The sequence below is a fragment of the Perna viridis genome, chromosome 4 (assembly GCF_037379345.1).
Source record: "Perna viridis isolate PV_CMFRI_1.1 ecotype Kerala chromosome 4, ASM3737934v1, whole genome shotgun sequence".
In the NCBI taxonomy this organism is placed as follows: domain Eukaryota; kingdom Metazoa; phylum Mollusca; class Bivalvia; order Mytilida; family Mytilidae; genus Perna; species Perna viridis.
Window position 1 is genome coordinate 6,399,233 of NC_142448.1, and position 26,494 is coordinate 6,425,726.

The following is a 26,494-nucleotide window of genomic DNA, read 5'->3' on the forward strand; positions in this document are numbered from 1 at the left end:
TGATTTATTGATTCAAAACAAACATATTTCGCTTCAATTGGCAAACTGTATTCTTTCGTTTTTGCTGTTGTTGTTTTTCGTTTTGTATTCGTTTTTTGGAGAGAAATGCAATACTGGTGTCTAAATATATGGGGATATTTGCTGTTTTCAGTGAGTTGATATGGTATATTTGGACAAAACCTCATTGGGAATGATATAGTGGATCACCATTCCCTTCACGAGCCTCTTATAAATTACAGTGGCAATCGGGTGCATATAATTATCTTGTCTGTACAGATAACATGAACATATTTACATAATCAAACTTTCACAGAATACAAACTGTACTGGCTCAATGCATGTAAGCCCCATTTCGTATTTCATATTCTAGGAAACTTTTCATGAGCCACATCGTTGTCAATATATTTGGATCGACTCCTGCTCCTTCTGACCTGATGACAAACTTTTGAAAAAAAAAGTCGTATTGTAGAAAGGGCGAAGATTTGCATGTGTACAATAAATATAAAACAATATATGCGGCACCACTTTCTTCATTAATCATAAGTGGATATTTAAACATTAGAAAGATTTACTAAAAAACCTTAAATACTGTAGTTTTTGGAAAAGTTCTCTCAAACTTTTGACTTTTCAACTTTTTATCTACTTTGCCACATGATCAATTGAAATATCATTTAAAAGAACTTATTTTGTAAATCTGCCGCTGAGTCGACAAATTATTTTGTTCTATGTAACAAATCCACATACACCTCAGAAGGGTAGGGTGTGCTACACAGAAAAGCAAGTTTTTAGCAGACTGGATCTCCTCATTGATAACATACATGTCGCATTTTCAGCAACAATTTGGCATTCTATAGGGCATTAATTGTACTCCTTTTCTAGCTGATTTGTTTTGTTTCCATATGAGACTGAATATTTTCAGAATGTCGTAAACAGTAAAAATGTAAAAGATGCTAATTCGTTTGATTTCAAAGACAGATATATGATGTATGAGAAATCACACTTAAAGGCCTTAATCCTCAATTCAACTCGGCGGGTGTTTCTTGAAAAGCAGAGGACGCTTACCGTACCGGTGCACCTGGTCCATGCTCCCAGTTTTTAGTGGAGTCCGAGTTGCCCATTTACTTTTGTTACTTTGTATGTATGATTTAAGTTACTTTATGTTCTTTGTTGTGAATGTCTGTTTTCCATGTCTGGTCTTTGTCCCTGGATTACATTCTTTTGATTACCGCTATAACCTTGGTTCCCTTGATTACTCTTTCTCGCTTCTTCGATAACAATCCACATTTGCGATATTTGAGCAAACTATCTTTTTAACCTTGCACACACAAAAAAAACACGTAATTTGCATTGACATGGTAACTTTGATATCACTTAATGGTCAACTTACAATACTAATTTAGCACTTCCAGTGGTTTACAAATTATTTATTGCTTAAACTCAAGTTGAGGAATTATTTGTGTAGTTCGAAAGACCAAATAATAATATTTAAAACATATTTCCAAGAGTAATGGGCCCCGTGCAGGTCCGGGTGTTAAAAGAATAGGCCTGCAGCATCGCTAAGCTTGTCGTAAAAGGCGACTAAATAGTGCTCAGAACCCTAGCCGGGGGCTAGGGCGCTCTGCCCACAGAGCAACTGGGATGTGTGCCCCAGGTGGTTGAATGGAGTACCCCTGGCGTGTTACATGCTTGGGTTGTCAGGCTATAATACGTAAAATGACCGCAATCCATAGTGGTGCACCGTGTTGGGAAAGATGCCACGTTCCTTGCACGTTATAGAACCCTACTGTGGTATTCCCCCGGAGTAGGAACCATAGGGCTCCGCCACAGGAGGCTAAATTGCCCGACCCTACCCACATCTCCCTATTTTCAGTGGCAATCAAAAATTGTCGACCCCATTGTCCTTGTGTCCCATCCCTTTTTCATTTCATCATCATTTCATGTTCATTTTATCACCAATTTCATGTTCATCGTCTGAATATAGCTGAAATATTGCTGCTCGGACGTTAAACCCCAACAAACAAACAAACAAACAAGAGTAATGGAATATGCATGTAAAAAGAGTTTTCTTGATTTACACGTGGTGTGCTATATCCAAATTGTACACAGAATTTCAGTGTTTCAAGGTTTGTTTCTTTTGTGTCATTTATAATCAATATTTCAGTGTTTTATGGTTATTGTAACAAATATATTCGAAAATGTTGGCTTTAGTTCAAGTTGATATTTGTTTTATTTTGTTCAATTAAAAGACGAGTCATACATTTGTAGGAACATTTACATTGTCTATGTATCTTAAAAGAATACTTGTATTCAATTACTGTCATCATTTATCGCAACTTTACTATCATATGATAGGAGAACATTTACGATTTTTTTTACGATTTTATCATTTTATCATTTTATCAGCACTACAGAAGTTTTATGGTTGTCATCTTGAACTCCTGGATCGTTATAGTGTATCCATCTGCACCATGAAAACTGATTTATTCAACGGGTCAAAGTTTTCCTTTTTTCGTTTGTCTACCCCGGACTTGACTTTTTATGAGCAACTCGGCGGATGTTTCTAGAAAAGCAGAGGACGCTTACCCTAGTTGCTCATTTGCTTTTGTTACTTTGTATGTATGATTTTAGTTACTTCATAATCTGTGTTGTGTATTTCTGTTTTCCATGTCTGGTCTTTGTCCCTGGATTACATTCTTTTGATTACCGCTATAACCTTGGTTTCCTTGATTACTCTTAATAACTTTACAATATGTTAGCAATGTAGATTAACAAACAAACTAATATTTTGCTAGTATGTACCCATGTCATTTGTTTAAACACATATCTTTTATTTTCCAGTGCAATTGAATCCATGTTTATGTAAACATTTAGGCTGTAAACAGAACATAACATACATTATACATCAAACAGTCGTTTTGAGATATTTTCCATATACTGATACTCCGTATTATAAGCAATACTTCAATATATATAGGGACATGACACACCCTTGTTATTTAGTCAAACTATGTATTCCTATTTCCATTTTTACAATTACTTTCAAAATAAAGGAATTCATACATCTTTCATGTATTTCAATACTAATAGGTGACCTTACAAATGACATCTGTTCGGTTATGTACATGTCAGTTCGGAAGTTTGGTCATTTACATCAGATTCCATTAAAGGAGAATAGCTCTGAAGGTATTCCATGTCGTTGCATTGTAGTGGAACATATGGGTTCAAGTAATAATTCTTTGTTGATTCCATATCCCCATTTCCTTTATTTGTTTTCATTTCCAATCCATTACATTTAGTTGCCGATCCACGTTCAAGATCTGCCGACATCTCGGGAAGAAGATTTCTATTCTTTCTTTGTTGTGATTGATCATGGGAAACCATGTTTAAACGGCTTATACCCACCCTTTTAACTTCTGTTGCGTAATCGTAATGAGTCATTAAATTGTCGTCAATTAATGCATACCCACTTGTACCATATTGATTTTCACTCATGGCTCCTTCAATACTATAGTTTTGATCATTCTGAGTTTGGTTGGTAGTATTTGTGCTATTCTTTTTACAATGTTTCTTCAACAATATAATGTTACAACCAACAGACAAACTTAGCAGTAAAGATAGTCCTCCTCCTATCATTAGCCATAGGTTTTCACGAGCAGATAATCCTGTAATAGGTTATATAACAGTTGATACAATACAACTTTATTGAAACATTTTTGTTAGAAATTCACAATCTTTAAAGTTTTAAACTATAACCATGTATTGGATATATATGCTTAATTTCAGTTCTAATATAATTTTAAACATCATTTATGTTTTATCTCGATATTTAACTCGTTGCATTTATAATTCATGGAGAAAGAACTAAATCATTATTACACTACAAAACGGTATAGCATGTTAAAAAAAAACTGTTTATTTTTCATAATGAAAACAAGTTTCGCTAATATATTCACAAATAAATACAATGCGCGAGTGATAACATCACAAATTATACAACCAATTTTATTCAGTAAAAAGAAATTTTAAAAAAAATTATCTTTATATTTGAAAGCGAGTACACTATATGCCTCCTTTTATTAAGTATTGGTACAAACTAATAAGACATTATAATTATTTCAGCTTCACCAGTATCTCCTACCTTCATCCGATATGTTGGTAGTATTCTCTCGCCGATTTTTGTCGCCAATGTGTACATTCATAACCGTTTCATCTGGCGGTGATCGTTGTTTATGTAACGAAAAACATATTAAATGAAAATGATATATATTTTAGAGAGAGAATTTCTTCTCGAAGCAATATCAAGGATTAGGATTGAATGTTTTGTTTACTTCATATCTCGATTTTCAAACACACAGTCCTTAATTCATGAAATAGACCCAAAAGAACTGTAGATAAATTTATTACACTCAACTCAAGCAAATTTAAAGTTTGTTGTAAGCATATTTTTGTATGAATTTTTATAAGTAAAAAATAAAGCAATGAATGACGAAATTCAAGAAAAGTTTAAATTGATCCAGTTTAAAGGCTAATACAAAGATTTTTTATTTTTAATTTCTTCCATTTGATTCCAAAATGTTTAAAAACTTAGGCAAAGATAACTGATATACTTAAACGTTTCTGAAATTAACAAAAAAAATGTTAAATACAAATAGACAAAAGGAAAAAAAGAAGAAGAAAACCAGAGAGTTTCACAGTAACACCCAAAAAATCAATATGAAAACAGACAAAAGGTAAGTCACATACAAAACAGGTTATCTAATCTAAAAAAGCGAGCAGCACAACCCTATCTGTAAATGGGTGTAAAGATAAACCATCCGGAATAGTCAGCAGTTCCTGTTTCGTTCAAAATAATTGCCAGGCAAATACATTTTTTGCTTTGTTAAATAAACAGCATGTTTTAAGGAGTTGATTAAGAAAATTGGGATATCAAAACTAAACAGTTTTGAAAGTAAGCATGACATGAATTAAACTTAACATGTACTCAATGAAGGTTAATCCTTCACGAAATTATATAAGTCTAAATATACTGTACTGTATGGTAACGATCCACGAGTTCATGGTGACGACCATAAAACGTCTGTGGTGACGACTTGAATCTTACAAAAGTTAATTTGCAAACCGGGCTCCACTAAAAACTCGGAGTATTGACCAGATAAACATGTAGTGCAAGCGTTTCTGCATTTCTAGAAACACTCGCCGAGTTGCTCATAAAATGCCACATGCGAGGTTGACAAAAGAGAAAATAAAAAATATGACATGGGAAACAATCGGTTCTAATGGTGCAGGTTGATACACCAAAATGATCCATGAATTCATGATGTCAACAAAAAAACTTCTGTAGTAATGACTTACAATTTGTAGCCACATAATCATGTTCAAGAGGTCTTGCGTGGTTTTAGCATTCTCTGGCATAACGTATGAGTTGTGATAAGAAAATTCCTTACACAGATGCTGAAGGGATGTTGTTGCCACAGATAAAAAGAAAATTTACCTTTGACAAAATCATGCGGTAAATTATGGCTTTAGTCAAACTACCAACGACAGAAAATTATTTTGGTTATAGATCAAGGCTAATTTGACAATGTTAACTTTGTTTTTAGGTAGTAGATCTGGTGTATTCCAAACTTTTCCGGTAATTCAATTGAATGAGTAAGACTAAATCAGTTTTCCAGAAATGACTGATGATAAAGTACCAAGAAATCTATAGATACCTTCTGTATGCATTGTTGACGTCTTGAAATATCTTTTTGATATTCCATTTTCAATTACACAAATCCATTCCAAAACACCAACAGACTGCAACAAAGACATTTTTCAAATATAGTATAAATAATTTTCCACATTAGTTTTTTTTTACCAAATAACAAAAAGCGTTATAATTGAATTCTCCTAGTGTGAAACATTTTTAAGCATTTTATTTTTCAAATACATTATTTCTGTTAAGTAATATACTATTACACACATTCACAGAATGGAATGTCAACAAAACATTTAAATCTGATAAATATATTTGCACTATAAACTGTAAAATGGTATTCATTACTTATTTTGAATATTATTCTTCCCTCTTCACATGGATGAATTCGCATTTTCTTCTTACATTCATCTTCGCTGTATGACTGTAAATGAGTATTATTCACTTGTACAGCGCACTGCGTTGGCAGGAGATTAACTCTAGCAATGTCCATGTTTGAATAATTTTTAAACGCTAATTCTGTAAAAATTGAAAACACATCATAGGAAAGAACTGTCGTTAAAAAATAAAGCGAGTTAACTGCATAAAGATTGTTGGAACTGCAGACACCTTCTGTTATTGCAATCAATATTAATAGACTGTGTAAAAACCGATGGATATTAGTGAAAACTGTTTACCTTGCACTTAATTTTTCATCCAGTTAAAAAGGCTAAAAGTAGTCTTGAATGTCCAGCTTTAACTTAAAATCAACAGTACAATAAAAGCACCGTTGAATTGTAACCATTTTTCAGTTTTTTTCTGAATTCGTTGATGGACACGAGAAACATTCCTAGTGAGCGTGATGGAAACTTTTAATTTGTAATCGCCTTTTTTTTTCTCATGATTTACATCTTAAAGTTGAAAAAAAATATTACTTTCTTAATCAATCTGATATTTGCTGAAAGTATGCCTTTTATAAATAATAAGCGATTCGCCAAATTATCATGCCACGTCCTGTCCACACAAACTTATTTTTCGGTGCCGAGGCCATTTTTCCGCCATTTAATTTTGTTTCACTATTTGCATTGAATTTTATTATTAGTTGACATAATCATGCATCGGGAAGTTAAAAAATTATGCATATTTTAAAAATATATGTAAAATTTAAGTAATGAAAAAATGAACTTAATGTACTGGCATCCCAGTATTTTATCATTGTAAAGAATCGCCTAATGTTTTTTTTTTCTATCAGAGTTTTATATAATTGCGTTTACTTTTACTTGTTTTTATTGCATAAAACGGCAGACCCTCTCCACTTGCACAGAAGCCATCGTAGAATTCTATACATCTGCTAGTATTTATACATGTCATGTTTTCAGGATCTAGTCCTATTTTACTATAATTGTGAAGGGTATCAATACACTGGCATGTTCCTTTCTGTAAATAACAAAACCAGCATTAATTAAAAATGAATTTTGAATCTAACTTTATCTATTTTCTTTGTTTAATAATTAAGGAAACATTACGCTTTTCACAAACCTTAAAATAAATATACAAAGAAAGTTACAATATAATTATCCTATACAAACAATACGAAGTTCATTTTATTCTGTCTTTCCCTACTTCGGTGTCGCACACAATAGTTTCATAAACTGTAAACAATAATATGTTAAGAATCGTGTAACATCTTGCTCTTCATCGATCGACATGTCATGTCTTCTTTTTATCTGAAAGAGTAATCAAGGGAACCAAGATTCTAGAGGAAATCATAAGGTTGTAATCCAGGGACAAAGATAAGACAGGGAAAAAAGACACACAACAAACAGAACATAAAATAAAACAAAATAATACGTACAAAGAAACAGAAAGTTACTCGGGATCCACTAAACACTGGGAGCACTGAACAGGTGCACCACTTTTCTAGAAACACACGTGGAATTGCACATAAAAAGTCAAGTCCTGGGTAGACGAAAAAGGAAAGGAACATAGAATAAACAAAATAATACGTAGCAAAATCTATTTAAAGCATTTGATGGTTTTTCTTGGCTAATACCATACAAATAAATGGTAAAAATAGAGTTTTTCAAAGTATATCGGTTTCCTTAGATCATTCCTGTAAATATTAGGGCATTTGTACATTCTTGATTACTCTTTCCGTTTGTGTAAATTAATACACGTAAATGAAAACATTGATCTATTTGTTGTAGTCAACTCACATAAAAGGTAAAATTTGTAACTTCAATATTCATTCCACAATATATAGAGCATTCAACGATGTTTGTAACGTTCTTTCTATAATTTAAACCGTCGTTAAAAAAATCATTGAAGAACTGTACAACACGAGTATTTGTCGCTTCGTCAAAGTTACTCGGGTTATCGAAGTTTGCACAACCTGTAATGTATTAAAAAAAACATTTTATGATTAATTGTCAACATTTTCATCAGGTTAAGTACAGTTTAGTTTTCATTAGGTATTTGAACACGGTTTATTCCTTCTGCTTGATATAAACGCCTCGGTTGTCTCAGGGTAGGGTGCTTACCTCGAGTGTAGTATATCTTGGGTTCGATCATCGACTAAGTCGCACCCAAACATGTTAAAATCGTTAGTCACTGCTTCTCCGCCATTCATGCGGTATTTAGGGAGACAGAGTCAGAACAATGTGTCCGAGTAAGTGATATGCCGACCTTCGGACTGTAGATTCTGTGAACAAGCATTACAAAGATCCGGCTTAGTGCGTCGGTCTTGTACAAAGCAGGTTCTTTTCGATTATTCATTCGTTATTGTTCTCGTGAAATATGTACTATAGAACGTTAATCTATAATCAATGAATAACCTCTATTTTGTGACAACGACGTTAGAGGCAATTAACGGCTACCCACCATAAACGCAGATATAGAACAGAAAATACTAGTACATGTGTGATATATATTAACCCTACCAACATGATTTAAATATAGTTATCTATATACATTGGCTGGTTAAATATGGAACTGATTAGTGTTTAAAATATTAAGAAAAAAGTTTGCTATGATATAGTACAGAAATATATATTTGAAATGTATTAAAATAATTTAAAATCATGACATGGTATAAACGATCGGTAAGTTCGTATTAAGCCACTGTTCTTGCGCCATAATATGATTATAATATATACTTAGTATATTTAGTGTATATAGTGTTACCTATATGGCGTATACATACCTAAATCTTATATTTACCTTCAAATCCAGTCCATCTCGTTATATTTTCTACCACTGTCGTTTTTTCGGTGGACATTTTTAAAACATCATGGGTACTTCTGACACCATTTATTTGATCAGCTGTGAAAACGAAAAAAGCAATAATCAGTGATTTTATAACAACTGGAGGATGCGGGCGAAATCGCGGTTGATTGAGCAAAGTGTGGACACTAATCGAATTGAAAAATCGAAACAAAATTAGTAATAGTTGTAAAGGATCTGCGATCATTTACCATACATCAATGATGTACAGTTTTGTTCAAATTGCTTTACTGGTTTAAGAGGAGTTGACCACTAACTTTTCAGGTGTTTTCTTTTGACTCAGAATTGTTTTTTTTTAATTTTGCGCGCAGCTCGCAAAAATATGTTCTTTTCTTACGCATGTAAGCGAATTGTTTTATGTTTGCTTTATTCATATTACTTTTTTTCAACTATTCCTTTCCAAATTATCTTTTCTTAAAAGTCAGGATCGAAATATTTTTAACAACCACAGAATATAACCAAGCCCCCCCCCACTTTAAATGGTGCATTCCTACGCAAAATTTCATACCCTCATGCCAATGCACTTAACTGGAATAATTGCTTTAATCTGGGACTACGAAGCTGTTTTATTGGTCCCAGGTTTAATTTGACCCAGGAGTATTGGAGGAACTAATGTCGAAGACGATGACGACACCGATATAAACGCAAAACACATTAAAATACACCTGCAATACCCAATGTGACTGCTCCAGACATGCGTTGTTTCAATGAAGTATTTTTGCAGCGATCGATTAATTCATGATTAACAGCTGTCTCTACCTGTAAGTCTGGTGCTATTAGCTGGTTATCCTGATGCTTCGCCCAAATTTGCATTCCATGGCCAATGGGCAGCAAGACAGTAACCTTGATTTTTATTTTTTCAAGAATTCTGCTTAAATGTGCACGTTATAGGGGGCCTGCTTGTTCTGATTTGAGGGTGTTAACGGTTTTAGAAAAAAAATTACGCCCAATAATGCTTTCAAGTAGGTAATCAAAGTGGTCTCTTGCTAACTCGAAAAATATTTTGTTATCTAGCTCAGAAGGGGGAAGATTTATTTCGACACGTTCTACGCCTTTCTAGGTCTTCACAGTTTTGCACATCAGAAAAATAGTGGGTGTCGTTTAATTAAGCAAAATAATGAACGTACAATACTAGTCTAACACATGTACACATGATCCGGACAGTACTTTGATTGAGCATGCGCAACGCGTATTATAACACACGGACCAATAACAGTCTCCGAATCGGGATATGTTCCCAAATATTCGCATTTTCCGTAGAAAAATGATTGTTTCAAAGAGAAATTTAAGGAATACATAACACTACATTTATACCTCATATCACAAATATATTCGACCTTGTATTGTTTCAGAGGAGTTGCAGTTAAAAAAAATCGGTCTATTCCTTTATTAGTGTAGATTTTCAATATGAATAGATTATCTTTGAAGAAAAAAAACCTTTTATTTTGACATTACTGAACTTGTCTATGAAAACATAATAATAGATTAAATGAACATTAATTATTAACAGTGCATCTGATCTATCTATCCATACCCCTATAGAATGTGAAAAGATGCTCATTAATATTATAAATTGGTCCTCGTGTAACGGACATTTAACAGAACGAGGCCTGAATTGAATTACTTTATCATTTGAGAAGTTTCTTGCAATAAAAAAACTAAAAACAAAAAAAAAACAAAAACAAAAAAAAACCACAAAAACAAAAAACAAAAACAGAAAAAGGTTTGAATAAAAAAGAAAAACAATATGAATAGATTTGAAGTTCTCTATCACTAGGTTAACATTTGATAGTTATTTTTTCTCCTCTGATCACGATGCACCCTTTACTTTAAACCCATGTTTTTTTTTTCTCTCAATGTTTAAACATGGTCATTTCAAATATACATCTTGACAGCAGTGTTTACAAGTTCCTATGTACAATATAAACCATATATCGAAAATTGGATTTTCTCACAAATAAAACAAAGTTATACGCAGAAAATATTTGATAGCTTTCTGAAAACGTTTCTCCTTAAAGTTTTTGTTTCACATAACAACCTTGAAATTTGAAGAATATATAGACACCTATTTCTCTGTACAAGTGTATAATGTTTTTTTTTAGGGCCAGCGATGTGAGGGTTTCCCCGTTGTTCAATAAAGACCTATTGGTGGCATTGAGCTGACATTTTTCATCGAGGTGGAGTTGTTGTCTCTTTGACATATTCATTATATGCATTCTCCTTGTATCGTAATGCATTATAATAATTATTGAAATTAATTGTATATAATATAAATACTTTTAATTGAATGAATGAATATGTGCTGTAGTTATTTTACATTTTACATACAATTGAGCTCACCTGATGTCCATGGAATAATACAAGTATGACAAATATAACTCAGAACCATACAAAACATAAACTGAAAATCTAGATACATGTCTTGCAAGTACGAATTACTATCTGCGTAACTATACGAACTATATAGGTGACAAATAAGGAAAACGTGATTCAAAACTTATCTTTGTCCGGAAATGACTCAATACTTTTATTGTATTGTTATACAAATCCTTCCTTCCTAATCGTCTCACCATAATTGGTTATGCTCTTAATTTAAGTATATTGTTTCCGAAAAAAATATGAGTTATCTATTTCCTTATTTGTCACCTATATAGTTCGTATAGTTACGCAGATAGTAATTCGTACTTGCAAGACATGTATCTAGATTTTCAGTTTATGTTTTGTATGGTTCTGAGTTATATTTGTCATACTTGTATTATTCCATGGACATCAGGTGAGCTCAATTGTATGTAAAATGTAAAATAACTACAGCATATATTCATTCATTCAATTAAAAGTATTTATATTATATACAATTAATTTCAATAATTATTATAATGCATTACGATACAAGGAGAATGCATATAATGAATATGTCAAAGAGACAACAACTCCACCTCGATGAAAAATGTCAGCTCAATGCCATCAATAGGTCTTTATTGAACAACGGGGAAACCCTCACATCGCTGGCCCTAAAAAAACATTATACACTTGTACAGAGAAATAGGTGTCTATATATTCTTCAAATTTCAAGGTTGTTATGTGAAACAAAAACTTTAAGGAGAAACGTTTTCAGAAAGCTATCAAATATTTTCTGCGTATAACTTTGTTTTATTTGTGAGAAAATCCAATTTTCGATATATGGTTTATATTGTACATAGGAACTTGTAAACGCTGCTGTCAAGATGTATATTTGAAATGACCATGTTTAAACATTGAGAGAAAAAAAAATGGGTTTAAAATAAAGGGTGCATCGTGATCAGAGGAGAAAAAATAACTATCAAATGTTAACCTAGTGATAGAGAACTTCAAATCTATTCATATTGTTTTTCTTTTTTATTCAAACTTTTTTTTGTTTTTGTTTTTGTTTTTGTTTTTGTGTTTTTGTTTGTTTTTTGTTTTTTTATTGCAAGAAACTTCTCAAATGATAAAGTAATTCAATTCAGGCCTCGTTCTGTTAAATGTCCGTTACACGAGGACCAATTTATGATATTAATGAGTATCTTTTCACATTCTATAGTGGTATGGATAGATAGATCAGATGCACTGTTAATAATTAATGTTCATTTAATCTAATATTATGTTTTCATAAAAAAGTTCAGTAATGTCAAAATAAGATAATCTATTCATATTGAAAATCTACACTAATAAAGGAATAGACCGATTTCTTTGAACTGCAACTCCTCTGAAACAATACAAGGTCGAATATATTTGTGATATGAGGTATAAATGTAGTGTTATGTATTTCCTAAATTTGTCTTTGAAACAATCATTTTTCTACGGAAAATGCGAATATTTGGGAACATATCCCGATTCGGAGACTGTTATTGGTCCGTGTGTTATAATACGCGTTTGCGCATGCTCAATCAAAGTACTGTCCGGATCATGTGTACATGTGTTAGACTAGTATTGTACGTTCATTATTTTGCTTAATTAAACGACACCCACTATTTTTCTGATGTGCAAAACTGTGAAGACCTAGAAAGGCGTAGAACGTGTCGAAATAAATCTTCCCCCTTCTGAGCTAGATAACAAAATATTTTTCGAGTTAGCAAGAGACCACTTTGATTACCTACTTGAAAGCATTATTGGGCGTAATTTTTTTCTATAACTAGTAATTTCACAGAAGAGTAGGACAAAATGCTGGAAAGCCCCTTTCCGACTTTTCTCACCAATCCAACCATTAAAAACTTACGAGCGAACAAGTCCCAGTTTGGGGGTGATAACATATTTGTACATTCATACAAAAGGGTGGTTACGAAGTGAATGTGCGTTTGAAAAAACTCACACGATACATTGAAAATAACTGATATCAAGGAACGTGGCTATAATGCCTCTTTTGCGTCCCCTATAACGTGCACATTTAAGCAGAATTCTTGAAAAAATAAAAATCAAGGTTACTGTCTTGCTGCCCATTGGCCATGGAATGCAAATTTGGGCGAAGCATCAGGATAACCAGCTAATAGCACCAGACTTACAGGTAGAGACAGCTGTTAATCATGAATTAATCGATCGCTGCAAAAATACTTCATTGAAACAACGCATGTCTGGAGCAGTCACATTGGGTATTGCAGGTGTATTTTAATGTGTTTTGCGTTTATATCGGTGTCGTCATCGTCTTCGACATTAGTTCCTCCAATACTCCTGGGTCAAATTAAACCTGGGACCAATAAAACAGCTTCGTAGTCCCAGATTAAAGCAATTATTCCAGTTAAGTGCATTGGCATGAGGGTATGAAATTTTGCGTAGGAATGCACCATTTAAAGTGGGGGGGGGCTTGGTTATATTCTGTGGTTGTTAAAAATATTTCGATCCTGACTTTTAAGAAAAGATAATTTGGAAAGGAATAGTTGAAAAAAAGTAATATGAATAAAGCAAACATAAAACAATTCGCTTACATGCGTAAGAAAAGAACATATTTTTGCAGGCTGCGCGCAAAATTAAAAAAAAAACAATTCTGAGTCAAAAGAAAACACCTGAAAAGTTAGTGGTCAACTCCTCTTAAACCAGTAAAGCAATTTGAACAAAACTGTACATCATTGATGTATGGTAAATGATCGCAGATCCTTTACAACTATTACTAATTTTGTTTCGATTTTTCAATTCGATTAGTGTCCACACTTTGCTCAATCAACCGCGATTTCGCCCGCATCCTCCAGTTGTTATAAAATCACTGATTATTGCTTTTTTCGTTTTCACAGCTGATCAAATAAATGGTGTCAGAAGTACCCATGATGTTTTAAAAATGTCCACCGAAAAAACGACAGTGGTAGAAAATATAACGAGATGGACTGGATTTGAAGGTAAATATAAGATTTAGGTATGTATACGCCATATAGGTAACACTATATACACTAAATATACTAAATATATATTATAATCATATTATGGCGCAAGAACAGTGGCTTAATACGAACTTACCGATCGTTTATACCATGTCATGATTTTAAATTATTTTAATACATTTCAAATATATATTTCTGTACTATATCATAGCAAACTTTTTTCTTAATATTTTAAACACTAATCAGTTCCATATTTAACCAGCCAATGTATATAGATAACTATATTTAAATCATGTTGGTAGAGTTAATATATATCACACATGTACTAGTATTTTCTGTTCTATATCTGCGTTTATGGTGGGTAGCCGTTAATTGCCTCTAACGTCGTTGTCACAAAATAGAGGTTATTCATTGATTATAGATTAACGTTCTATAGTACATATTTCACGAGAACAATAACGAATGAATAATCGAAAAGAACCTGCTTTGTACAAGACCGACGCACTAAGCCGGATCTTTGTAATGCTTGTTCACAGAATCTACAGTCCGAAGGTCGGCATATCACTTACTCGGACACATTGTTCTGACTCTGTCTCCCTAAATACCGCATGAATGGCGGAGAAGCAGTGACTAACGATTTTAACATGTTTGGGTGCGACTTAGTCGATGATCGAACCCAAGATATACTACACTCGAGGTAAGCACCCTACCCTGAGACAACCGAGGCGTTTATATCAAGCAGAAGGAATAAACCGTGTTCAAATACCTAATGAAAACTAAACTGTACTTAACCTGATGAAAATGTTGACAATTAATCATAAAATGTTTTTTTTAATACATTACAGGTTGTGCAAACTTCGATAACCCGAGTAACTTTGACGAAGCGACAAATACTCGTGTTGTACAGTTCTTCAATGATTTTTTTAACGACGGTTTAAATTATAGAAAGAACGTTACAAACATCGTTGAATGCTCTATATATTGTGGAATGAATATTGAAGTTACAAATTTTACCTTTTATGTGAGTTGACTACAACAAATAGATCAATGTTTTCATTTACGTGTATTAATTTACACAAACGGAAAGAGTAATCAAGAATGTACAAATGCCCTAATATTTACAGGAATGAGCTAAGGAAACCGATATACTTTGAAAAACTCTATTTTTACCATTTATTTGTATGTTATTAGCCAAGAAAAACCATCAAATGCTTTAAATAGATTTTGCTACGTATTATTTTGTTTATTCTATGTTCCTTTCCTTTTTCGTCTACCCAGGACTTGACTTTTTATGTGCAATTCCACGTGTGTTTCTAGAAAAGTGGTGCACCTGTTCAGTGCTCCCAGTGTTTAGTGGATCCCGAGTAACTTTCTGTTTCTTTGTACGTATTATTTTGTTTTATTTTATGTTCTGTTTGTTGTGTGTCTTTTTTCCCTGTCTTATCTTTGTCCCTGGATTACAACCTTATGATTTCCTCTAGAATCTTGGTTCCCTTGATTACTCTTTCAGATAAAAAGAAGACATGACATGTCGATCGATGAAGAGCAAGATGTTACACGATTCTTAACATATTATTGTTTACAGTTTATGAAACTATTGTGTGCGACACCGAAGTAGGGAAAGACAGAATAAAATGAACTTCGTATTGTTTGTATAGGATAATTATATTGTAACTTTCTTTGTATATTTATTTTAAGGTTTGTGAAAAGCGTAATGTTTCCTTAATTATTAAACAAAGAAAATAGATAAAGTTAGATTCAAAATTCATTTTTAATTAATGCTGGTTTTGTTATTTACAGAAAGGAACATGCCAGTGTATTGATACCCTTCACAATTATAGTAAAATAGGACTAGATCCTGAAAACATGACATGTATAAATACTAGCAGATGTATAGAATTCTACGATGGCTTCTGTGCAAGTGGAGAGGGTCTGCCGTTTTATGCAATAAAAACAAGTAAAAGTAAACGCAATTATATAAAACTCTGATAGAAAAAAAAAACATTAGGCGATTCTTTACAATGATAAAATACTGGGATGCCAGTACATTAAGTTCATTTTTTCATTACTTAAATTTTACATATATTTTTAAAATATGCACAATTTTTTAACTTCCCGATGCATGATTATGTCAACTAATAATAAAATTCAATGCAAATAGTGAAACAAAATTAAATGGCGGAAAATGGCCTCGGCACCGAAAAATAAGTTTGTGTGGACAGGACGTGGCATGATAATTTGGCGAATCGCTTATTATTTATAAAAGGCATACTTTCAGCAAATATCAGATTGATTAAGAAGGTAATATTTTTTTTCAACTTTAAGATGTAAATCATGAGAAAAAAAAGGCGATTACAAATTAAAAGTTTCCATCACGCTCACTAGGAATGTTTCTCGTGTCCATCAACGAATTCAGAAAAAAACTGAAAAATGGTTACAATTCAACGGTGCTTTTATTGTACTGTTGATTTTAAGTTAAAGCTGGACATTCAAGACTACTTTTAGCCTTTTTAACTGGATGAAAAATTAAGTGCAAGGTAAACAGTTTTCACTAATATCCATCGGTTTTTACACAGTCTATTAATATTGATTGCAATAACAGAAGGTGTCTGCAGTTCCAACAATCTTTATGCAGTTAACTCGCTTTATTTTTTAACGACAGTTCTTTCTTATGATGTGTTTTCAATTTTTACAGAATTAGCGTTTAAAAATTATTCAAACATGGACATTGCTAGAGTTAATCTCCTGCCAACGCAGTGCGCTGTACAAGTGAATAATACTCATTTACAGTCATACAGCGAAGATGAATGTAAGAAGAAAATGCGAATTCATCCATGTGAAGAGGGAAGAATAATATTCAAAATAAGTAATGAATACCATTTTACAGTTTATAGTGCAAATATATTTATCAGATTTAAATGTTTTGTTGACATTCCATTCTGTGAATGTGTGTAATAGTATATTACTTAACAGAAATAATGTATTTGAAAAATAAAATGCTTAAAAATGTTTCACACTAGGAGAATTCAATTATAACGCTTTTTGTTATTTGGTAAAAAAAAAACTAATGTGGAAAATTATTTATACTATATTTGAAAAAACAAATGTCTTTGTTGCAGAGTCTGTTGGTGTTTTGGAATGGATTTGTGTAATTGAAAATGGAATATCAAAAAGATATTTCAAGACGTCAACAATGCATACAGAAGGTATCTATAGATTTCTTGGTACTTTATCATCAGTCATTTCTGGAAAACTGATTTAGTCTTACTCATTTGATTTCAAGAAGTATTCATGTAGTATATTGAAGAAATTAGGCTTAAAAATGTATCTAATACAATCGTGACATTTTAATTCATTTGAGAAACACCTTTTTGTTTCGGGATTGAGTTAGACGTTTAAGTTACTGTTCAGCATATATTGTACAATACAAGGGAGTTTGGAACGAGGGTTTTCAGTACGGATCAGTAAAGTATTTCTGGGTCAACATAATTTATAAATATTGCTGCTCTGTTCGGACGTTAAACCCCAACAATCAATCAAAACCTCACGAATGCCCCAACCTGCGGTCAAAGCTAGTACAAATATAATAACAAAGATATTGCATCGATACATACATATGTAAACAGTGACTTATGATGATTTTGTATGCCTTGTTTCTCAGATGTAGACTTCGGAATCTTCTTCTGGATCGTATGCAACTATATTGTTCCGTCCGACATCAATCAACAAAAAAGATAAAGACATGTCATTATTCGGAGAATTTATTGGTTTATTGATATACATGTATATACACTTAATTTAAGAAATAAATCATCACTTATCAAATTTAATTGATGATTAAAACATGAATATGCATGATATACATACAAATTTCATCTATGATTAAATACCCAGTAAATTAAGGGCACTCATAAAATATTTCAGTTCTAGTATAGTATTCGTAAGATTTTACAAGCAATGGATATTTAGACTGACAGGTTATTTTGTCAAATTACGGTGGCATTTTAACACAGTGTATATTTACATGGACATTGCCGGTTTCAGCTCAAATTTGATTGTAATGTCGGCCTATATTTTATTGAGTATTCTGGTAGGTGTTAGTAACCATGGTTTCCTTTATCTTGGTTTAACAGAAAATTAGTTATGTTTAATAGCTTTTTTCAATTTTAACGGTCAGTGAAAATACAACTAAAGAACGGACAACATCAAAACACTAACAAGTATAAAAACAGGCCACAAATGAACTAGAGACTCTAAAGATCATGAATCGCTTACCTGGCTTGATAAGCAACATTCCATTTTTTACCACAAATAGGTCTGATCATGCTGAATACTTTTATTCCATGTCAGAATTGGGCTTAACCTAACGGTTTGAGAGCAATATGCAAAAACCTTCTGTCTGACCCCCTGATCTTTTAACAATTATATCGGCCAAGTTTTTCGACAAATAAAAAATCCCCGTATCAGTTCAATGCAGAACACCCGAACATACATTCATACCAAGTCTGGTTATAATTGATCTCTAATAACCGTAGACAAGAAAACATAAAATACCATATTAAAAATATAAAATTTCTATTTTTTTTCTTTAATTTTTCAGATGATAAACCATCAACAATAGTATCAAATATAACAACTGTCGTCATTTCACAACCTTTAAACAATACGGTAACCATGGATACATACACAGGTATACGTATTTTCAACACCTATTTATCTGCATTTATTCTTCAATTACATCCATGTGTTATCATAGAATTCATCAACCTTCATCCTTTTTCTACACTTACATTTATACAGTGTAACCTAACATGTTTTAATGCCCGGAAAATATAAAAGTGTCTTTGTTGTCATTTGCAATTTAAATAAATGGATTGGTTTGCATGACTTTTTTCATGCAGCGCATTCATATTCTTATGGAATAGCGCTATAACAAGGAACATGAAATAGTAGCTGCTTCACTCCTTTTATAGAAATATTGTATCACTGGTTTTTTTTTTATTTATTTATTTTAGCCTGAATTCTATACCTGTCTTAATAAAACTATCTTGATGCTAGTACCATAACCCCATAATACATCTATATAATCACTAATTGTACACATTGTTTGTTTGGTAACATAATTTAGTCTTTATTAATAATTATGTTTCAGTAGAGAACATAGTAACAATATGTAAGATATTAAGAATGAATGTTAACATATATATATTGAACCGACTATCTGTTTTGAATATTATACGATGTAAACAACAAATGGTTAACATATTGAATTTAATCGGAAAATGTTTAGATTCGGGTGATCCCTGTACAGTAAATGATTTTGTGGGTCAATAAGAGTTTCATTTATAATTTATTGTTGTTATAACTGACAAGTTTTTATTTTAGATGGAATACTTATTTTTAATGCAAGTATGCTGCTTTCACTTCTTATGATTGGTGTAGCATTTCTTGTGAGGAAAATAGGGTGGGTAGAAATACAATGTTGAATATGTGAGACTAAAGTATATATATTATTACTTTGCTTATTTTCACTTCTTCGCTTCCATAGTCATAATCATATAGGACAATGAAACCTGTTTAAACACTTATAGACTGTAGAGACAATTTATTCAGTTTACTCAATTTCTAAATACATTTAAAATAACACGAAAAGATTCAACAAAGTGTCTGTTGTAGACAGGTTTTCGGTATTTCGGAGGTTTGGTTTGGTCAGGTTTCTACGAATTAGCATAAAATTGTTCCATATCTAATTTCCTCATTATATACAAAAGTAAATATGGAGAGTATTTTGCCTTGGTATGAAAATGGGATGAAGCTTGGAAACACTAAAAACTCATATTCTTTGAAATAATTTCAGTCTGTGCATATTACTTCTGAAGTTTAAACTCATATCATCATTGATTCCTCTAAGATGCAGCAAAGAATATATGAAAGTCGATAATTATATTTATATTCCTAAGAGTAATAGTTAAATGAAGGGCAACAACTGTCAACGCACAGACATAAATTCAAAAGCCAATGGACGAAAAAAACAAAACATTTAGAACTTGCTCATTTTTTTATCAGAAATATGTATATGATTTTGATTTGTTAAAGATCCTTAAATAATGATTGTTGGAGGCTACAAGGATGCCAAAGAAAAACAGAATATGTATCAACTAATTCAAGCTACATGTATGACAGGATAGACACTCTTCCTGGTATTCCTGCTGGTACCCCTAATGTTACAAATCAAATGTATAACACCACAACAGTGTAGACACATTAAAAACCGGAGAGTTAGATTGTCAATTTGTGTTCGTCATGATAAATTTAATTCGAAGTCTTTATAAGAATTATGCAAATTCTGTAGTATGTGATACACCCCAAAAAGGCTACCCATTTATTTTTTATGCTGCTGTATAGGTCTATATAATGAAATGTATAATTATCTATGCCAATCTGTCTGCTCCTAGGAGATAATCCACATTGAAAATCCAACAATTTCTATTGTATTTTATTGTCATTTACAGTGTTATCTCCCTTAGTTTAAATCATTCAGTATATTCTATATAAACAAAATATCTCATAGGAAAAAAGATTATCTGAAAAGCCACATGCCAATTCCTGTTTACTATAACATTTAAAACAAGAAATCAAAGATAAAAATTTGTAGGCTTTCCAATCATGAATTACATTTTGCATGATTCTTGCAAAACAAAGATGTTTGCTTGTGTGTGTCTTTAAAGTATTTTAAACTATTTGAATATTTTGGTATCTATGAAAAAAAAGCAAATGGACTATATGATATTATTCAATGCATTTACGGCTTGTCCAAAAGTCGATAACTTTTTTCTGGAAGAAGCTACTGTTTGGCGAGTTTTAATAGCATATTAAGTATTTTTAGCAATGTATATATGTTGATGTCATGGTTGAATTTATATCCTGTTAAGCCTGATTGAAAGATTGGTAATTTAGCTAAGACAAAATGAGATAATGGTGAACATAATGGTATTCGTTAAAATAGAAAATTGTAATGAAATTGTATACTTTTATAGCTTTTACAGATTTTCAAATAGTTTATGACACTTTTAGTGAAATATTGTTGACAGAATTTAATGACGTAGGATTGAGTACAAAAATTGTGTGTACCTTGAAATCAAAATATTCACATGTATAATGTTGAATTAGATTAAATAGTAAGTTGACTGAGTTGTTTAATGTTAACTCTTGCTGAAAACAGGGATATGTTTTATCACTTATTATTTTAAATATTTTCATTAATAATTTAGTTGATGTCATAAAGTTATTAGATTTTGGTGTAAATATTGGTGATGAAAAAAATGCTATACTCATATATACTGATGATATTATCATTATGGCTGAGAATAACATTTTCTTGATGATCTTAGTAAATGGTGTGCGGTAAACTGATAAGAAGTTTATTTTAATTAGATAAGTCTAAAATTAAAAATTGTCGGAATCCTTCTGTAAAATGAATAATAAAGTCATTTAATGTTAATGATAATATTGTACAGATATATCAATAAAGTGATCTTTTGTTGACAGAATTTCTTGACTACAATGAGATGGCAAAAGTGGTAGCTAGGTCTGCAAGTCGTCCTTTTGGTTTACTAGTGTAAAATGTAATACAAACCTGTCTGGTCAGTAATAAACAATCAGTTTGGGAACTCGTAAGTTCTGAACTATTGTGACTTTGAGTTGTATTGAAACTCAAATTCTGATATATATGCAAATCTAGAACAGATACTTGATAAACATATCATTGTACAACTTGAAAATTTCGCATTTGAAGAATGTATTTGTGAATGGCAAAATAGAATATTTGTTACAAATTAATGGAAATTGGTTGCGTACTTACAAATTATATCAGACAAAAAGTTGTATTGAAATGTATTTGATACAAAATATGTCTAGGAAAACACAGAAATGTCGTTGTAAAATGTAGATGTTGTTTGGCCTATAAAAGATAGTAACTATGCGATATTATAACAAATTGATAAACGAATCTGTGTTAATTGTAAATAATCACATTGAAGATGAAAAACACGTTTTAAATATGTGTCTGTCATCTGAGAAATGTACTATTTGCTGAGGCATTTAATTATAATGATATTTGTTTTATGCTATACATTGTCGGATGAAAAAAACATTATTTATTTACATTATTCTGAAAACTTGTGTCAGATAGTCGCTAAAATCTTCTACAACATTTTATGTAAGAGAATCAGCTTGCCGCTTTTTATACAAATAATTAACATTTCTTAAATGTATTGTTTAAATTTTGTGTTTACTTACATATTTATACATATTTTAACAGCCGCTCATAATTCTTAATAGAATGAAAATTGTATATATCTTATTGTCATAATCATAGATTTTTCTGCTTTTAACTATTAAACATAAATATAACGAGAATAGGTATGGGAAATATGTCAATAGAGACAACAATCCCACCTAGATGAACATGTCAGTCTAAGGCCACTCATTGATCTTCAATGGACTACGAGGAAACCCTCACACCATAGGGCAGGCTGCAGCTGGCCCCAAAAATATCATTACGCACAGGTACAGGGAAAAAGTTACTCAAGAAACATAAAAATAAACAAAAGGTGAAAACGAAACAAGACATACAGATGCCAGAAATTCCTGACTTGGCACAAAATGCGGCGGGGTTAAAGTACTTTAGTGTGATTACAACCCTCCTCCTTTAAAATCTGACCACTGTGGAAAAAATAGACACTCCTAAAAATAAGTGCAAAAAGGTCAGACTCCCATGTAACAACGAAAATAAAGAAACTGAATATAAATTACACAAATGTACAAACTAAGGACTACTACCAGTTAACTGACATGCCGTCTCCAGACCAGTTTAAACCTCAATGTTCAAAAAGTTATGCACCCATCGTATTTAAAATCAATCCTAATTCTTCCATACGAGATTGAGAACCAAAGTATAGCGTAAGTCATACAATAAGGACATTACCCATGTCATGTCAAAACTTCAAAAAATGTCCCACGCCAAGGTACAAAGAAGCCCCTTTAGCATGCCATTATTAAAAAAAGTTGACAATATTTGTAAATGAAATTTTTTTAAAAAGAGAATTTTATGCTGAGAATTTTGAGCCCAAAGTAGGCTGCCTCAAACTGAAATAAATTAATTTGGTGGAACTATAAATAAAGACGGTCTAAATAAAGAATTTTTAGGATTCCAAGGCTATTTTTATGGTAGATGAGTGCGCGCTCCAAGGTAGTAAACCCCTTGTGAAATTTTGAGTGACCAAGCAGTACATGTGTATGTTTCAGATGATATATGGTTTTGGTTAGGTTAAAGTTAAGGTAAACTACTGAGGGTCCCCTGAAAATGAGCAAATTAACGTCGAGAGTGATGGGAATCTGAATTAGTGGTTTGTAGTCTATAGTTTGCATGATGAACAGCCATTTAAACACAGATATAGAAGAATACTGTTGTGTGATGAAGTAAGAGCACATCTGAAACAGTTATTTGATATTGGAGTTATTAGACAATCTAGATCACCATTTGCTTCTACGATAGTGCTTGTGAGGAAGAAGAATGGATCCTTACGCATGTGTGTTGACTATAGGAAGTTGAACCGTCAAAGTAAACGTGATTCCTACGCTCTCCCACGAATAGAAGAGCTCTTAGATTGCTGTGCAGGAAGTAAATTTTACTCAGTTGTCGAACACGAAATCCATTTACCATCAAGTGGAATTTTTGGAAGAGCATAAGGAGAGGACCGAATTTTCAGTGGGCCTTTAGGATTTTTTTAATTTAACCGGATGCCTTTTTGCCTAACCAACGTCCCAGCGACTTATCAGCGGCTCATGGAAGATTGCCTGGCAGAGTACAACCTTAAGATATGCTACATTTTTATTGATGACGTCATCATTTTTGGAAAAACCTATGAGCAGCATCTGGAGAATGTACGGCTAGTTTTTGAAAGGATCCGCCAAGCCAACCTGAAACTTTCACACGAGAAATGTTAGTTTTTTTCAACGAAAGGTTAGATATGTGGGACATGTGGTATCGGAGGAAAGTGTGGAGATTGACAATTAGAAAACAAAGAAGGTAACAACATGGCCTACACCAACTAATCCAAAGGAAGTAATGAGGTTCTTGGGCTTTGTCGGCTACTACAGACGTTTCATCAAGTCATCAAGAACTTCAGCCAAATCAGCCGTCCTTTGACCGACCCGATACCAACACCAAACAAGAAAAAAAACTAAGATCAAGATATCAACTGAATGGAAGGCATTTCAGACTCTGAAAGACCATCAACTCAGTGCACCAATCCTTGGATACGCAGACAGTTCGTTGCCATACGAAGTTCATACTGATGCATCTTGAGACACACTTGGCGCGGTATTATACCAGATCCAGGGCGACACACAGCGAGTCATCATTTATGCCAGCCGAGGACTCAACAATGGTGAAAGAGTAATCAAGCAAACCAAGGTTATAGCTGTAATCAAAAAAATATAATCCAGGGACAAAGACCAGACATGGAAAATAGACATACACAACAAAGAACATACAATAACTAAAATCATACATACAAAGCAACAAAAGCAAATGAGCAACTCTGACTCCATTTAAAACTGGAAGCATGGACCAGTTGCACTGGTAAAGTAAGCGTCCTTTGCTGAAAGAAATTATCCCACACACGAGGGAATTTTTGGCGCTTAAATGGGCACTATGTGATAAATTTAAAGACTATCTCTATGGCCAAGACTTCGCATTATACACCGATAACAACCCAGTTACATACGTATTGACAACAGCGAAGTTAGACTCAACAGGACACAGATGGCTTGCAGCATTAGGTAGTTTCAACTTTGACATAAAGTACAGACATGGACGATCCAATGCTGATGCGAACGCACTAAGCCGATTACCAATTAGCAGTGATTCCATGCAGGCTATCTATAAGTCAGCAACACAAGACTCCTATGTCGGCAGTTTGACCATGTCACCAGATGTGTTATTAGAGGATCTTGATTTGCAGGATTGGTAATATTGTGGATTGGAAAAGGGTACAAGCAGAAGATCCTGATATAAACAATATCATGCAGTATGTCAGACATAACACCAAGCCAACAAGAAAACAGATAGGTTCTAACCCACATCTTAAGCAGTAGAACTACTTGAAGATACTGGATGGCGTATTACATCGTGTGACCACAGTCAACGAAGAAGAGCGATGCCAACTTATCTTGCCACTTTGCCATGTACCAACCATATTAGAAGCTACGCATAATGACATGGTACATCCAGGCAGAGACCGTACAATATCATTGGTCAAAGGCAGATTTTACTGGCCCGGTATGCATCAAGACATAGTTACTTGGATTGAAGAATGCGGGAGATGTGTCCGTAGAAAATCAGCAACCAATCAACGCGCACCTCTCGTGAGTATCACAACAACAACACCGTTGGAGCTGGTATGTATGGAATTTCTCACCTTAGAACCATCAAAGGGAGGCTATCAGCATGTTTTAGTCATTACGGGCCATTTCACCAAGTTTGCAATGGCGATACCAACGAAGAATCAACTTGCCAAGACGGTAGCAGTTTATTCTTCACTAAGGTATACCTGAAAGAATCCATTCAGACCAGGGAGCTAACTTTGAAAGCACCATTATCAAGGAACTGTGCGTTATAACAGGAATGACAAAGTCAAGAACAACCAGCTACCATGTTATGGGCAACGGGCAATGTAAACGATTTAATAGAACTCTCTGTGATATGCTTGGTTCGTTGGATCCAACCAAGAAGATTGACTGAAAGAGCCATATTAGTCCATTGGTGTTGCTTATAATGCAACCAGACATGAGAGTACAGGTCAGTCACCATATATGTTGATGTTTGGTCGTAACCGCAGGTTACCGATTGATGCGGCATTTGGTTTGAGAGAGAATAAACAGGACATCACTACCACGTACATCTCAGAATTGAGAGACAGAATTTCACAGGCCCATGATCATTATGACCACAGAGTTAGAGGTGGCACAGTTAATGTTGGAGACAGAGTGCTGGTAAAGATTGTTAGCTTTACTGGCAAACACAAGTTAGCAAATAGATGGGAAGACGACCCATATACAGTTCTCAACCAACCCAACACGGACATCCCTGTCTTCACAGTCATGAAGGAGTCGGGGAATGGACGTATGATGACGCTCCATCGTAACCTGT

The 26,494-nt window shown here is 33.0% G+C and overlaps 3 protein-coding genes across 10 annotated transcripts; 2 read left to right on the top strand and 1 right to left on the bottom strand.

The window, feature by feature from the left end:
• Positions 1 to 2,807: 2,807 nt before the first annotated feature.
• Positions 2,808 to 11,454, bottom strand: LOC148618651 (uncharacterized). Of its 4 annotated transcripts, none has more exons than XM_088577762.1 (8): positions 11,297 to 11,454; positions 8,894 to 8,995; positions 7,891 to 8,066; positions 6,949 to 7,111; positions 6,044 to 6,214; positions 5,712 to 5,796; positions 4,139 to 4,210; positions 2,808 to 3,662 (listed from the first exon to the last, which is right to left on the bottom strand). In XM_088577762.1, exons 1-6 carry the CDS (start codon positions 11,373 to 11,375, stop codon positions 5,762 to 5,764), a joined length of 726 nt encoding a protein of 241 aa, XP_088433888.1. In that variant the 5' UTR covers positions 11,376 to 11,454; the 3' UTR covers positions 2,808 to 3,662; positions 4,139 to 4,210; positions 5,712 to 5,761. The 4 variants fall into 4 exon arrangements, with proteins under 4 accessions (XP_088433888.1, XP_088433887.1, XP_088433886.1 ...); XM_088577761.1 differs by having other exon boundaries at positions 6,955 to 7,111; positions 11,285 to 11,418; XM_088577760.1 differs by having other exon boundaries at positions 11,285 to 11,414.
• Positions 11,455 to 11,590: 136 nt separating this feature from the next.
• On the top strand, positions 11,591 to 21,830 carry LOC148618652 (uncharacterized). 5 transcript variants are annotated; one of them, XM_088577768.1, is made up of 9 exons: positions 11,591 to 11,729; positions 14,197 to 14,315; positions 15,126 to 15,301; positions 16,081 to 16,243; positions 16,976 to 17,146; positions 17,400 to 17,486; positions 18,881 to 18,970; positions 19,666 to 19,744; positions 20,377 to 21,830. In XM_088577768.1, exons 3-9 carry the CDS (start codon positions 15,269 to 15,271, stop codon positions 20,537 to 20,539), a joined length of 786 nt encoding a protein of 261 aa, XP_088433894.1. In that variant the 5' UTR covers positions 11,591 to 11,729; positions 14,197 to 14,315; positions 15,126 to 15,268; the 3' UTR covers positions 20,540 to 21,830. The 5 variants fall into 5 exon arrangements, with proteins under 5 accessions (XP_088433894.1, XP_088433892.1, XP_088433893.1 ...); XM_088577766.1 differs by having other exon boundaries at positions 11,597 to 11,729; positions 14,197 to 14,298; XM_088577767.1 differs by having other exon boundaries at positions 11,597 to 11,729; positions 14,197 to 14,298; positions 16,081 to 16,237.
• A 1,461-nt stretch (positions 21,831 to 23,291) lies between these two features.
• On the top strand, positions 23,292 to 25,316 carry LOC148618653 (uncharacterized). Its single transcript, XM_088576861.1, has 3 exons — positions 23,292 to 23,306; positions 23,719 to 23,962; positions 25,015 to 25,316. Exons 1-3 carry the CDS (start codon positions 23,292 to 23,294, stop codon positions 25,314 to 25,316), a joined length of 561 nt encoding a protein of 186 aa, XP_088432987.1.
• Positions 25,317 to 26,494: the final 1,178 nt, after the last annotated feature.